At 50.0% G+C, this 15,973-nt stretch overlaps 1 protein-coding gene across 1 annotated transcript in view; it reads left to right on the plus strand.

Annotated features, from left to right (window-relative positions):
• Positions 1-14,524, plus strand: part of NAT8L (N-acetyltransferase 8 like) — a 29,624-nt gene extending 15,100 nt beyond the window's left edge. The window contains exon 3 of the mRNA XM_068403995.1: positions 14,157-14,524. Within this exon, the coding sequence (XP_068260096.1) occupies positions 14,157-14,524 (368 nt within the window). The remainder of the gene's footprint in view (positions 1-14,156) is intronic.
• The last annotated feature ends 1,449 nt before the right edge of the window (positions 14,525-15,973 follow it).

Genomic DNA, 15,973 nt, shown 5'->3' on the forward strand with positions numbered 1-15,973 from the left:
TCTCCTGCTGGAAAGAAGCCTCTGTTTATTTTCAAGGAGAGAGTGCCCATTGCAGTAGTGTCCCTAGGAGTCACAGAATCACAGAATCAATCAGGTTGGAAGAGACCTCTGGGATCATTGAGTCCAACCATTGCCCTGACACCACCATGTCGACTAGACCATGGCACTAAGTGCCATGTCGAGTCTTTCCTTAAACACATCCAGAGATATTTAATGACCCTTTCTGAGAAGAAATTCTTCCTAATGTCCAACCTGAACCTCCCCTGGCGAAGCTTGAGGCTATGTCCTCTTGTCCTATCACTAGTTGCCTGGGAGAAGAGGCCGACTCCCACTTCACTACAACCTCCCTTCAGGTAGTTGTAGACTGCCATAAGGTCACCTCTGAGCCTCCTCTTCTCCAGGCTAAACAAGCCCAGCTCCCTCAGCCGTTCCTCATAGGTCAGACCCTCCAGACCCTTCACCAGCTTGGTCGCCCTCCTCTGGACTCACTCCAACACCTCAACATCTTTCTTGAAGTGCGGGGCCCAGAAGTGGACACAGTATTCAAGGAGTCCTGGCTGTCACAACGGCCTGGTTGCCTCAGATATGCTGAGGACCCCCAGATGCCATCTCAGGAGGGGCTCAGCATCTCCTGCATCCAGGCTTTGCAGGCACAGTGGGATGGGAACACAGCAGTACTTCCCATCTCCTGTTTCTGCCTGACCACCGGAGTCACCACCCACCATGTTGGTTGGGTGAGGGTTGGGTTGGAGGTGTGGGAAGGTGCAAACACCAGGAGGTGCCTGCAGCTGTCAGTGGGTCACGTTCAGCCCCACAGCAGCACAGCAAAACACCTCAAGATCCAGTCCTGTGTGGTGGGCTGAGCACCTCTTTCCCTGCACTTCCAGAAGAGGATAGGCTGGTTGGTATTTTGTAGAGGAAGAATCATTGCTGGTGGAAGGCCTCTGGTGTTTGAAGTGTGGTGGTGTTAAAAGCACTTAGGGAACGCTTGGAAGGTTTGCTTCCAGAGAGGTTTGCTAGTTATTTATTAATTTATTTGTGTGGGTCAGGAGTTGCATTTGCTACAAACTGAAGCATCAGTCCTCTCGCTACCTCTAGCCTTGCATGTCAGGAGCGCATGGTAGACACCCCTTCCAAGGCAAAGGCCTTCTTTCTTGGTGTGCTGCAGGTGGAAATTGCTTTTTTATCCATCACCTTCCATGCCAGGGTGAGCATCTCCCCAGAGACACTGTGCCACCTTGATGGCAGCAGGGCAGAGAGGCTGTGGGTTTGGTTGGTTGACCAAAGCCTGTTTCTCCTTACCAGCTTTATTATTATTTCAGTTTCCCTGTTACTGAGTCATCTTCTCCTTACCCAGAGGTTAGGGAATAGGTTTGACCCATTGGTTGGGGAGCTCATACTAACAGGTCAGACAGGAGTGGTCCTGATGAGAAGCACCCAAAGAAGCGCTCTTGGTGAGCAGCTGGGGAGGACAGAGGTAGTGAGCTGTACTTCAGTGTCACCCTCACTCCTCGCCTCTCAAGCACTTCCCCGGTCCATTGCAGTGGATTTTGGGGGCTCATCTCGGTGTGGTGGATGGTGACTGTTCACGTGCTGTGTGATATGATGGGGTGAGTTGGTCCCAACTGATTATAACTGGTGTCCTTGTTGGATGCCTGAGCTCTGGGAAGGGTATGTGTGTGGCGCCATTTCAAGCAGCAGTGCTAGAAATAGAAGAAATATTTATTGTTTGTAGTAGGCTCAAGGAGATCAAGCTGTGTACCAGCTGACTTCAACCTGTATCAAATCTGTGCCCTGAACCTTTTGTTTCCCCCCCTCTGTCTTTCTCTACATGGAGTAATGAATCCTTCACTGTGGTTTCAGAGAAAATATAACTCTTTATGACTTGCTCTTTCACTCCTGTAGATTATAAATACAATGGAAAGTTAGAGGTTGAGGAGGTTTGATTCATTGTGTTAGCAACAAGGCAGGATTCTTGTGAAACTCAAGTCATGTGCAGAAAGAAAGGCTTTGAGTGGAACAGAGTTGTATTTATCATTAGTTTTAGGAGAGTATCGTGGTAGCTTCTCTTTGCCATGCAGCATTTGGTGAAGTGCAGTCCCTACATGTCAGTTCCTGGTATGCCCCAGGAAGGAAAGTGGAGGAGCTGCCCTGGGGTCTGAGACTTTTCTGGTCACTGTTTCTGAACCATAAATATTGCTAACTGCTACTCACCGTTGTTGCTCATCAGCTGCTGTGGTAGTGAAGTCCTCACTCAGGGGCTTTTGAGGGCAGTAGGAATGTGCTTAAAGTGGGGGGAACCCCTCCCCCCCATGTTCAGAACCACTGAAACATGCTGTACAGCATGTTTTGCCTGAATATATGCATCTTTGACATGACTTATAATTGGTTGTTGTGCCATTGCCCTTTTCTATCACTTCTCTGCCTTACAGATGTAGATTTGGGTGTGTCTGCAGAACCAGTCAGCATCTGCACCAGCACGTGGGGAGCCCCATCCCATGCGCTGGGATTATATGCTGCAAAATGCAGTCGGTTACCTGCTGGGGAGGACCTATTCCCAGCTCTGCCGTCCTTGATGCCCCTGAAAGCAATGTAAGCAATGTAGTCCTGTTTTGGGGTGTGTTTTGGGTTTTTTTTGGTCTGTCACTTTTTAAATTATGCAAATGTTTTTAGTCTCTTTCCTTTCCCTGTACACAGGTGTTGTGGCTGTAGGGTAGGGAAGGCACTTCTTAGCGTTGTTTTTGACTCTGATTTAAAGAGCTTGCACCCATAGATGGGTTATTCTGTCCTAACACATCACTATGCCATCCCTTAAGTTTGAGCCTACATCTTGGGTGCCATTCATCTTGCCTACCTTATTCCTGGCTAAAAATAGTTGTTTGCTGTGAGCTGTGGGGGCTTTTGCTGTGGTCACTTGCAGAAGAGGGACTCTCCTGAGGGTGACTCACCTTAAAGGCTGTTGACCTTGGTTAGAGCAGCATAAAATTCCTTGGAAGTCCTTGTAGAGCTCAGAATTGTATTTATTATTTAACCTTAAGTAAATGTAATGTTAGTTTCTCTCTTTGCTGTGAAGCATTTGGTGCAATACCCATGTAGATACAGTCACTTCTATTGAACTAAAGGGAGTCTTGGCTAAATTTAGACCAGAAGAGTAATGATGGATGGCAAAACCAAGATCGATTCTATCTATTTTCCCTGTATGATTTATGGCTAGGCCAACTGCTAAGCTAAAACGAAATCATTTGATGGTTACTGCTCAGTGCCTTTTTACAGTAATGCATATGAAGGAAAAGTCAGCCAGCAAATAATGAATCCTAGAACATCCAATAATTGTAGATTTTTCCAGTTTTTTTCCAGTATTTGGAAGTGGAAAGTGCTGTAACGTAAGTTTAGTACCCTGCTGAAAGCAATAAAACCATATAGTGAAAGATTGCTGTAGAAGATGGAGACCGAGCCTTAGCGATGTCCTTTTAAAGAGCTGGCTTAAAACACAGCCAGCAACACATTTTATCTTGTAAACTAATTTAACTAACAAGAAGCTAATTGTCATGTCAGTCTTCTGAGCATTTTATGTGAGGATGCTGGCTAGCAAAGCTGGCAGAAGGGTTTGATTTCTTCTTTCCTTTAAACTTCTAACTAAAAAACCAGTCTAAATTCTGAAGCGTTGATTTACTCAAGGTCTGACTCCGCAATTGATGGGCTTAGCGTGGATTTGGGATGCATAGGGAACATCTACTCTGAAAGTACTTTGAATACTTTTTTCTGGCTTTGTCTATTTGTGCAGACCGGTCCATTCTGCTGAGCCAGCTCCACTGAGCTGGGATTCACCATCCAGTTAGCCCTGAGGACAATGCTGGGCCAAAATTGCATATTCTAGTCTTTATCTGTTCCTTTAAGCTATTTAATTCTTTGCTTATCGATAACAATTGCTCACACACAAAACCCACAGACAATGCCTGGTTTCTCAAACTGTGCTTTCTCTTGATGACCCAGCAGGTAGACCCCAATCACTGCATCGGTGGCTTTGTCTCTCCTGTCTCTGTAGCCTGTCCTTCTTTTCAGTAGCGGAGAGCAGAGCGATGGACCAGGCTAAACATGCCCTGATAACCAGGGGCTTAATCCCCCGTAGCCGCTTCTGCAGCTTTTTCTTCAACAGTTGTTACATGTTGGCTTTATTACAGTCTTTGCTTTTCAAGGTGCATCACAGCCAGCAAAAAAGTGCCAGATACAAGATTTTAAAGTCCTGCTGGTGCACTTCTTAATATAGCACCCTCTGAAATGTGCTGGAAGGGCTGTCATTACTCCGTCTGTGGCATCGCCTGGATTTCTAGCTGTCTCATCAAAAGCCTGTTCCCGAGACGTACCCAGCACTTCCCGGGGCTTTGCTGAGTTCCCCCCGGTGCTATCATGCGTGATGCCACTCTGGGCCCTGCGGGACTGAAGCCTGTTTGAAAAAATCAACCGGTGCAGTGCTGACGTGGGGTATGGCCACGAGCAGCTTGCGTTGATCCGGACACGCACTCTGGGTCCTCCTGAAGCTTTAGAGGAGTGAGGAGCCTGGGTGAGGGGTGAGGAGCTGTCCCATAGGTGTTTTGGAGGAACAGGGTGAGGTTTAAAGCAAAGGTTTTAAGAAGATTAGAAATGCCTGCTGGGTTACATCCCCAGCAGTGGTGGCAGAAGATGCTGTTTAGGACCAAACCTGGCTGCTTTCTGAAGTCCATGTGCTGCAGAATGTGTTTTTTCTCTTCTCCAATCAAAATATGAGAGTGAAAGTTAAACTATAGCTAGCTGTCACCATCTTAGGGGTTTTCCAGGGGCTTTGACACTCTAAAACAGAATACCTATGGTAAAGCAGCTGGGTGCTCTTGAGGATGGACCAGCTCCATCAGGAAGTGTGGAGCAGAAACTGATGGCAGTCAGTTCTTGTGCTGTTCCTCTAAATTGTGACCCCACCACCCTTTGCATCCCCAGGTGAAGGTAAAGCTGGGCTGCAGCAAAACCTCCTGGTGGGACCAGCACCTGTGCAGCATGTGCTGCTGCTCCAGGTTTATCGGTGGTGGCACATTACAGCATATACCAGTACGAATCCAAATATGCTTTTGGGTTTGATCAGATTTTTAGGCCAGCTGTTGCCTGCAGTCCAAAACCCCATCACCCCCCATGTCTTGTTTTATGCTTGGGTTTATCAGCTGCAGAGGCCACCTCTGAATTCCTGTCTCCTGGGGTGGTTTGAGACCCATTGCTGTTGTGGGTCATGGTCACAGTGTTTCTGGTAGTGAACGTGCGTGGAACCATGCTGTGGCTGTGTTGCAGGTCAGATTCTGGATGTCACTGTCATCCCACCGATCTCCTGCTGATTGCAGCTCTAGAGGCTTTGCCTGAGCTTAGAGATAGTTGCAAGTAGCTTCAGCCCTCAGTAATAACAACAAAGGAGAAAGGTAGCAAGGATGGAAAAGAAGGTGGATGGAGAAGTAGCTGAGCTGGTTGCTCAGGACCAAATCATCCATCTCTTTTCATGCTGTGTAGGTGATCTCATTGCCTGCTGCTCAGGTGCCCCATGAATCAAAGGGTGTCACCCACCCTTGGCATATAGATGTGTTGCCCTATGCTCTTCCAGCGGGGAATTATTTATAACGGGGCAATGAATCCTGCGGTGGTAGGTTGTGTGGAGTTATTTATGGGAAGGAAGGGGTCCCACAGCATTTCTAATTTCATGCATGAGTACTTCTTGTGTGTCCCTGACATTTTTTGTTCCACCATGCCTGGGCATTGTCTGGTGTAGAGGGATGCTCATGGGTGTCAGGAGTGTTGGAGTCAGGGTCTCTCACATCTCACCCAGTTCCATGGCCATAAACTACTCTGAAATGCCATTATTTTGTAGGAGCCCTCCAGGAATACCTTTTAACTGAAGTCATGTGTAGAGCTATTAGGAAAAGCTGGAGCTGTTATGCAGCCCTGCTTGAAGCCCAGGGGAACTAGAAGGGTGAAAGGGAGAGAAACTCAAGACATGGGAAAGATGGAGGTAAGGAGAGAGAACATGCCTCATAAACACAAATAAATCCCTCCCCAACCCACCTAGCTGAGCAGTTGCAGTTTGTAGCAGGTTGCCTGTCCTTGGTTAGTCCCTTCACCCCAGCTGACTGCGTCTGTGGCCGGGCAGCAGCTGATGTGCCATGTCTGTGCCCCAAACTCCTCCTGCCAGCAGCGTTCACATCACAGCAGCTGTGCTCTCCCCAGAAGAGCCTTCTTTCTCCCTTGACACTGATGTGACTCGGCTGGTCTGCCTCGCGTTTCGCTGAGGATGGAGGGGAAGGAGGAGGGAGAGTTGCCTCAAGTGCAGTTCCTCTGCTCCCTCTTCAAAACCCAGACAGGATAAAAGGGCAGGGACTTAAACAGCATCAGCAGTACACGGCCGGGGCACAGCCAGCTTTGGGCTGGGGACTGTGTCCACTTGCTGCCGCACACGGCCTTAAAGCAATGTATATAAATAGTGCTGGCAGGAGGAGAGGCGAGACACTGAACTGCGGGGCTTTTTACTCTGTTGTCTATAAATAAGTAATAATTGCACAGCACTGTGTCCAGTGCAGGACACCCCCCGGTTCCCTCTGCACTGCCTTGCTCGGACCACCCCTGCATGGCAGAAAGGGCTGCTGCTCTGGCCAAAATCACACCGAAAGGTGGCACTGGATGCTGAACAAGTGACTCCAAGGGCAAATATTTAAAGCTTCATGATGCGCCAGCATGTTGCATTTCCTCTGTCCTGGTATTTCTGTGCAGTGGTGTTGCACGGGGCTGCGCCGCAGTATGTCAGTGGGTCACAGGGAGGAGTTTGGGGGCATTTGGATCTCTAGGATTAGGAAGCCTGTTGGTTTTGGCAAGCTTTTATGTGGGTACATGAAGAGCGAGGGACACACGCAATTGCAGGTCCTGTCCTATGGGAAGCACAGGACTAATTTTAGGGGTTTTTTGGTTTTGGGGTTTTTTTTCCTCCTTTTGCCCCTTCCTAGCAGCCTGGAGGAGAATCTAGGCTGGAGAGGGAGGTTTGCCTGGTGCAGGATGCTGCTCCTCCCAGCAAAGCCCTTGAAGACACACATCGAGCCTGTGGGCATCCTCCATCCCCTGCCAGAGCTCACATCTGGCCTGGCCAGAGCTTCTCTTGTTAGCAGCTTCCTTTTCTCACGGTGGCCAGTCTTTGGGTGCTTTCCTGCTGTAAGCACGCAGAGGAGCTGGCATTCGCCTGGCAGGTTCTCCCAGCAGTGGTGGTAGCTGCTGAGTGGCTCTGCTGGTCCCTTCATCTGGATGATGCTCTGAGGATGTCACCCAGGACAGCTTTGAGCTGGGAGGGGAGTTCATTAATTGTGTCACTGTGACATGCTAAAGCAGAACTGAAAATCACAGTCAGTGCTTGATGGGACATTGCCTTGAGAAGCTCCATGTCTGGAAATTATGTTCCACAAATAACCCTCAAACAGTTAATAAGAGCTCGGCTGTGGGAAACAGCAGTGCCACCTTTGAAGAAAGAGGGAAAAGACTGGCCTGCCTCTGGGCAAGGTTTCCATTCTTGCCCTGTGCTGAGCTTCCAAGGAAAACTCCTCCCAGCAGGGACACAACCCCCACCCGTGCAAAATCAGCACCAGCAGTCCGTGGTGGCCACAGGAGCTGCTCTGTCCTCTCTCCAGCCCTATGGAAAGCAGCGATGGGTTTTATCTGGCTCAGCCCTGAACCCCCTCACCACCCTGGTGTGTGGGTGCAGGCACAGAAGAGGAACAAAGTGTGAGTTCAGGACATTTTGGGGTGGCAGAGCTTTGCTTACTCCTGTGGAAATACTAGAAAACAGTGGATTTTAAAAGTACCTGGCAGATGGAGCTTTGCTTTGTCAGAGCAACACACTGCTGTTAAATTCTGTTTTTTGCAGTAGCGGTCCTCAAGCACTGAGGGGCTTCAGAAAGCTGTGGGAACCTGCTATAGTCAATCACACAGGACTCGTGCTGGTGGGGAAGGCTGATGTCTCATTTTCCCACTCTTCTAGCAGTACTCTCTGCTATTGCTTTTGGCTCCAATCTTTCCACCCATCCACCCACCAGCCTTTTATTCACCGCAGGGTGGAGAAGAGTTTGCAGCAAAAATAAATGAATTTATTTTCACCTACCATCCTCGTCGGCTGTGCGGGGGAGAGCTGTGCAGCTCGTGATGGTGGAGGAGAGTGGGAGAGGAGGCTTGCAAGCACAGCTGGGGGATGGCACAGCATGTCCTCCTTGGGCAGGAGTGATGGGTGCTTTGGGTGGAGGATGAGCAGCCAGCGCAGTGCCACCACTCCGGCCAGCAGCGGTGTGTGGAGCCTGAGGGCAGCCCGCGCTGCAGGAGAGGGGCAAGCGGATTAGAAGAACGCTCTCTTTTGGCCCTCAAAAGCTGGGAATCATCCTTAAATTTCGAGCAGAAAGACACCGCCATCGCGTGTGCTTTCAGGCCCTGGGTGCCATCAGCTGAGGAACCATGTCTGACACTGCTGTGTTTCTTTTCGTAATTTCACTATTACAGCAGCTCTTTCTGTGTTCAGTAAGCAAAATATATCTTAAATGATGGTCCTGGAGGAGCAGGAGGCTTTGCAGTGGTGAAGTGTGGGTTGGTAGACAGCTACGTGGTTTGAGTTACTTGCTGATAAGTTGGTCTAGTTTGTTGCCCAGAGTAGGCAAAGATATTGTCGATGAGAACAGAGAACACATGGACAAGGACAGAAAGATAAGATAGAACCACTTGCATCTTGCTGTGCCAAGTATTTAATTTCAAGGAGGCAAGAGGAATGAGAGCCCTGGCTCTACTTTGTCTTACAATGCATCTTGTAGGTCTTGTTTATCCCACCGTGATATCTCTCCTCAACACTCCTGCTTGCAAACAAAGCAACCTGCCTCATGTACAACTCACACCAGTGTGTGCACATCCTCTCGAGTTTTGTCCTGTGACTCATGGACTTAAGCACAGCAGAATCCTTGTGGCATGATAAGGCATGGAGATACCTTGGAGCTCAACTTCCTTGTCTTGAAACCCATCCACTGCTGACCTGGGCTCCCAGGCTGACTGCTGTCGATGTGCTGGAGGAACCAGAGTAACTTCACCAAATCTGTGAAGCATGAACAACCCAAAATCATCTTCCTTGTTACACACGTCACAACTGTTTTGTGCTTTTTTTTCCACAGATGTGTGTACCTCAAGGGTTTTGTTGTTTTTTGGGGGTTTGGTTTTTTTTTTTTTCATAGAATGGTTTTGGTTGGGAGGGACCTTTAAAGATTATCTAGTCCAACCCCCCTGCCATAGGCAGGGACATCTTTCAATAGATCAGGTTGCTCAAAGCCTCATCCAACCTGACCTTGACCACTTGCAATGATGGGGCACCCACAGCTCCTTTGGGCAACCTGTTTCAGTATCTCACCACCCTCATCATAAAAAATTTCTTTATTATGGCTTTTGCCTGTTCCTGAAGTCCAGACTCTGCATGGTGAGGCAGCAGGCTGGGGAGTGGAGGGAACTAAGCAGGGTGGTGATGGGCTTTCCATGGTTGCTTCTCCTCACCTTTGCCTGTTGGATGCCCAGAGGGGCAGGGGTGGATTGGGAGGCAAGGGGCAGTGCTGCAAAGAGGCTGGTGTTTAGCTGGAACCAGCTAATGCCTCCACTAGGCACCTCCAGTACTCCAGAGTGGTGGTTCCAGGGCAGCTGGAGTTAAATGCAAGATGTCCATGAAGAATAGACTTTGGAGCGACTTTTCTTGCAGGGTCAAGAACCAAGAGAGGAGCTTAGGGCAGGGCAAGCTGGAAGGGCTTTGGATGGCCATAGTGATGAGTGATGGAAGGAACCCCAGAAGGTGGAAGCAGATGAGAGTGAAGGCAGAGACGCTGACAGAGAGAAGTATCTGAAGGACAGGGGGAGTTGTAGCCTTCAGGGTTTGTGTTTATCTTTGCAGCAGTGATTATTTTCAGGTAGCGGCGTGAGAGAGTTAAAGGTCAGCTCCTACTGTTGATAGCACTGCGAGCAATAAGGCTGTTCATTACTGACAGGTGAGATGAAGTTAATTTTATTTCATCCTAGGTATGAAAAAGTGCAAAACCAAAACAGACTCTGAGTCAATCCGTTTGGCTCAGAAAAGATGGGAAAGAGATGCCCCCAGCCCTGGGGGATGGCAGTGTGGAGTGGTTTTCTCGGGGTGCTTCTATCCTGCTCCAGAGTAAGCGCTGCTGGAAGAGCAGATGCAGTGAGGAGGTGTGGATGGCTAGGATTGCCGAGAACACAGGGAGTTTGGGTAAAAACAAACCAAAGATCTTCAAGTTTCCTGCTCTGAAACTGGAGGATTTGTCCGGAGGAGAGAAGGTCTCACTTTGAGGTCAACAGCATGTGGTAGGACCCCAAAACAGCTTGTGGTAGCAAATCCCCACCTGAATGGGGCACAGCTCCCCAGAGGAGGGATTTCACAGCCCCACAGGTGGGCTACAACCCCTGGGCTTGTAGCCACCTTTGGAAACCTGAGGTGTCTTTAGCAGGCTGAAGGATCTGGCCACTGGTGATCCTCAGAGTGTGCGCAGACACGGGGTGGGTGGCAGGGTGAAAGTCTTGGGGACTGATGGCGCTGGTGTAAACGAGAGCCGAATACAACTCGCATTGTTTGAGCAGATGTGTCCTGTCTGCTGCTAATTATAAGCATTGCGTGCACAACACGCGCTGGGAGATGTGCCAGATACTATTTCTTTTCACGTTGAACTCAAAATCATTATAATTAAGCTTTAAAGTTGTAAGTAAAAACTAACAAGGAGTGTGGGTTTGCTGTCATGCTGCTTGCAACAGGGGCCAGTCCCTGCCGGGATGGATGGGTGTGAGGGTATGGCCTCTGTCCTGGAGGGTGGTGGGAGGGGGGCTGGGGGGTGTGAAGGGTCTTGTGGGCTCTGCCTTGCAGGCATGTCCAGATTTAGGATGAGAGGAAACGTCCTCCAGTTGTGCCAGGAGAGGTTTAGATTTGATATCGGGAAAAATTTCTTCAGAGAAAGGGTTATCAAACATTGGCACAGGCTGCCCAGGGAAGTGGTGGAGTCACCATCCCTGGAGGGATTTAAAAGACCTATAGATGTGGTGCTTAGGGACATGGTTTAGTGGTGGACTTGGCAGTGCTGGGTTGACAGTTGGACTCTATGATCTTAAAGGTCCTTTCCAACCAAAATGATTCTGTGATTCGGGTTTTAAATAGACAAAGGACGTAAAAATACTGGAAATGTGCTGTTTTACAAGGGTGGGAAGTGTTGCTGGTTGGCCTTTAGCAGCCTCTCTGGCTTGGTGGGCACAGGAGAGAGCTGCTTGCTAAGAAGGGAAAATCAGGAATAAAAGCGGGAAGCAATCACGTAACCTTGGGCGGAGAGAAGCCAGGATTGATGTGTCTGATTGATAGCTCTTGGAGGGGTGCTGTGCTTACGGCTGGGTGACAGGGACATGGTGGCTTGCCACCGGCCACTTTGTGGCTCTTTTTGGGGCTGCCTCAGGACAAGGTGGGTGCTGGGGACAACAGCGCATGTCCCTGGGGGAGCATCCCACCTCTGCTCCCCGAACATGGGGGGACTCGTCGACCCCCTCTTTGGGTTATACCACGGGAGCTGAAGTTGGTGGCTGTGCATGTCAGGGTGAGGGTCACCGTGGCCATGATTTCGTGGTGTACTTGCCATGCGGCCAGAGGTGTGATGGATGGGCTGGGGGGTGCCTTGGGCAGAGCCACCACGTGACAGGCAGTTTAAAGACAAGGCTGCGGAGCAGAGAGTGGTGAGCTCTCACAGCCCTGCGGTTTGGTGAGCTTAAAGGTCCTTTCCAACCAAAACGATTCTATGATTTTATGATTTGTATTCGGAGGGAAAGCGACTGATGGGTTTCAGTGCTTGCAGGTCTTCGTCAGGGGTCACGTCTGAATAAATCACGTTTTGAGATCCCGGCAAATGCAGAGGAACGAGCTGTGCTGTCGGCGTGGCAGCAGAGGAGAGGCATTGTAACTGCTTCTGATAAATGGGTCAGGATGGGTCCTGGTGTTTTAACAATTAGCTGTTGACCTAGATAGCGACAGTGTAATGACTTGCTCGCCGTGGGAACAGAAGTGAGCGTCACTGGAGCTGCGCATCACTCTGAAGGTGGGGACGAGCCCGGCATGCTGGGTTGAACCTGGGCTGGTTTCCCGCGCTTCGTTTGTACCCGGCTTTTCCTCAGCGGCTGGGCTGTGCTGCGGGGAGTCGTGGAGACCTCGGCCGTCTCTTTCCCATGGCTTCGCTGAGTTGCAAGGTGCGTTTGTCCCACAGGCAGCAGCCGAGGAGGCACCTCCTGCTGCCCTGTGTTTTGCTCTCCTCCAGTAATGGAGACGTACTGTGCATTTGGGTTGGGTTAGTTGGCAGGGTTGATGCTAACGATGGAGCTGCTGCCCAAGTCAGGTTTCCTTCTGCTTAGCACTGGGGAAGGAGAAGACCACCGCCTGCAGCAGGTCACAGTGTGCCAGGGGTTTCTCCCATGTTGGGATCCTCTCTCTCTCTGGGTGAAGCCATGTTCCTCCTGAGCACTGAAAGTCAGCACTTTCCTTCTTGGTGAGAGGCCTGTTGGTGCCCCTCGTTAGCTGCTGTAATTGAATAGTGGCTTTCTTGGGTGTTAATTAAGCAGTACCCAAGCTAAGGTTGCAGTTGCCCTGTGCTGACAGCGTTGGTCTTTTCAGTTCAGTTGAAGACACTTTTTCTTCACCAGGATTTTCTGTGACGATCTTTAGTTAAGATCTGAGTAGTTCGACACTTTAATTTTTTGTTTTTTTTCAAGTCCCCTTGCTGGTGGGGCCAAGTGATGCTGTAATACTCCAAAGTCACAGCAGTTTCTAATTGCATCGGCCTTAATGTTTGTTGGCCAGTATGAGCGGTGGGATGGGATGATATCAGTACCCCTCTCCAGTGAGGTCCAGTTTTATTTGAGCTTCATAACTGGGGCTGTGGTTGGAGCGCTTGAGACCCTGGGCTGCTCACCCCGAGACTGGCTGGGTGTCCTTCAGGCTGCTGGGCTTTGACTAGATGGGTTTTGCTTTGACCTCTTGAAGGCAGCATCTGCCCTACCAAGCCTTCAGCCCCCTTGCAGAGCAGCAGTGCTGACCCCCTGCACCCCCAAAAGCACAGCCTATTCATTAAGCCACATCCTCGTTCCTGGAGCAGCCCTGCCAGCTGATTAGTGCTGGGCTGTAATTAAGGAAGGGCTTGTTTTGCTTACTGAAACTCTACATGGTTTTGGCCTGAGTTGCTTGAGCACCATGGTTCCGGCTCATGAGATGCTCTCGCCTGGCACACACCAGCAGAGGAGGAGCAGCAGCTCCAAAGCAAGGGGGATCTGGCCATGAGAACCCCAAACTGTGGGGGAAAAGGTGTGGGTGAGCCTGATGTTGGCTGTGCACAGGAGATGCTCTTTCTGAGGGGTGCATATGGTATTTTCCCCTGTTCGTGCTTCGCTGGCTTTTGTGATCCTAGTTCCTCATCTTGCTGCCCAGTTTGGATTTTGCCAGATCTCAGGGTGGGATGCAGCAAGCAGGCAAAGATGGGTTGTACTGTGCTGGGAGGGATCCGAGACTCACTGCAGTGAAGTTAGTGGTAGGACAGGAGAACGTGACTGTGTGCAGGTCAGAAGGTGCCCGTCGTGTGCCACCATGAGCTGAGGATCGTTACCCATCTGTGATGGCTTCCCAATGCACTTTGTAACAGTCCGTAGGAATCTCACGTTTTGGTTTGTAGCGACTTCCCTGTGGATTTTCCTCTGGAAAACAACACTCCCTTCACAGTGTCAAGGGAAAAGAAAGTTTAGTCACAGAATCACAGAATGGTTTGGGTTGGAAGGGACCTTAAAGATCATCTAGTTCCAACCCCCCTGCCACGGGCAGGGACACCTTCCACTAGACCAGGTTGCTCAAAGCCCCATCCAACCTGGCCTTGAACACTGCCAGGGAGGGAGCACCCACAACTTAGTCCTTACTGAGGGAGGTCCTTAGTCCCCACCTGTGACAGAGAGGTGATTTCTGACCCCGAGCCCAGCTCCCATCAGCGTGTTCATGAGCGGGTGCCTTGCCTGCTTTGCCTGCCCGAGGCAGCCGGCAGCTACATGTGCTGCTTTATCTCCCGCAGGCTCCTGCTTCTGGGTCGCCGTCCTGGACGGCAACGTGGTGGGGATCGTGGCGGCGCGGGGCAACGAGGAGGACAACACGGTGGAGCTGCGCCGCATGTCCGTCGACTCCAACTACCGCGGCAAAGGCATCGCCAAGGCCCTGGGCCGCAAAGTGCTGGAGTTTGCCATGCTCAACAACTACTCCTCCGTCGTGCTGGGAACCACGGCCGTGAAGATGGCAGCCCACAAGCTCTACGAGTCCTTGGGGTTCAAGCACGTGGGTGTCGTCGAACATTACGCCCTGCCGGGGATGACGCGCTCCTTACTGGAGAGAATGTTTTTCCAGGTCCGCTACCACCGCTACCGCCTGCAGCTGCGGGAAGAATAAAAAAAAAAAAACCCCAAACAACCAAACGACAAAAAATATTTTTTTTCTTTTTTTCCTCCTCCTCCCCCTTCAAAATTGTACCCTCATTTCTCGTCACTGTTGATTTGCCAATTCTGGGTTGAGTTTTCGTGCCCTCACGTCATGTTTTGGTTTGCTCCGTGCAGCTCGATGGTCCGGCCGAGCGGCGCCCCGTCCTCGCACGCTGCAGGTGGTGGTGCTGGGAGTCCCGCGGAGCGGAGCGGACGGCGGCCTCTCCTTCCCAGGTACCTCCGGAAAGCACAGAAACTGCAAAACATACCCCTGCTCTGGTGTACATAGCCCTCTCCTTTCCCAAGTGTAAGATAACCTAGCGATGCATCATAATAGTGCGGAAATATTACTTGAATGCAGTTTTCAGTATTCCATGCACCGGTCAGTAGAATATGCATTCGTCTTGCCGTTATTTACTGGTTAAGTTTTCAAAGAAATGGTGGGGGGTGCAGACCCCCCCTCCCCAACCCGCTTGCTGCAATGCATGAAGAGGAAAGTGCGTGCACGCACCTGAACACATCGCGCTGCCGCCACCGCACTGGTGTTGCACTTTTTTTTGGGTTTTTTTTGGATGTGCCTCATTCTGCCAAACGTCTGAGAGACCCTGGGCGCATCCCGTAACCACGACTCCGCTCCGTCCCCACCCGCCTTCCTTAAGCCAGCACAGACTCGGACCGGCTGAACTCTGAGCCCCGTTGTACCATAGAGTGAAGTTAAAGATCAAACCTAAATATCTCCCTGCGCTGTTCCGTAGCCTCGCGTAACCCAGGCCAGACTTCGCATGTGCGTTGGACTTTCTCCTTGCTGCCTTTTGGGGTTGTTTTGTTTGTTTTTATTTTATTTCTTAAAGTTTTTTTGTTGTTGTTGTTGTTGTCGTTGTTATTTTTAGTTTTGGCTTTTGCTGAATGGTGTCATTGAGGCGTAATGGAGGCTGCAGTTCCTATGGCGACACATTTGCACATTAACGTGCGCACCAAACCTAACCACTCCAGAGAAGCAACGTGAGACAGATAATAGCGTTTTGGGGAGCGCCGGGGTGGGAGGGGCAAGCGTACTTATTATCTTAACCAGCTGCTTGTTTGATAAATGTAGATGGCCTCACTGCAGCCTTCCATCAAAGGTAATTAACTGCTTTAATGATGTCAGATTTGTGACTTGTACAATGCAAAAAGCAATGCAAAGCAGATTTGGCATGTGTCTGTACGCGGTATGTATGTACAGTGCCTGCCAACTAAAGAATAACCAAGACTACAGCTTCTTCTAGCCTGAGATATCAACTTTTGTAACTTATTTAAACAAATAGCAACTTTGCATGAATTATGTCTTGGGGAAAAAGAAGATCGGTAGGTTTTAATTGTTAAAACGTGGTATCAGAAGTATAAAGAAAACCATTTCTGGCTGCACTTAATTTGGGGTGGG

This window comes from Nyctibius grandis, chromosome 6 (assembly GCF_013368605.1).
Source record: "Nyctibius grandis isolate bNycGra1 chromosome 6, bNycGra1.pri, whole genome shotgun sequence".
Taxonomy (NCBI): Eukaryota; Metazoa; Chordata; class Aves; order Nyctibiiformes; family Nyctibiidae; genus Nyctibius; species Nyctibius grandis.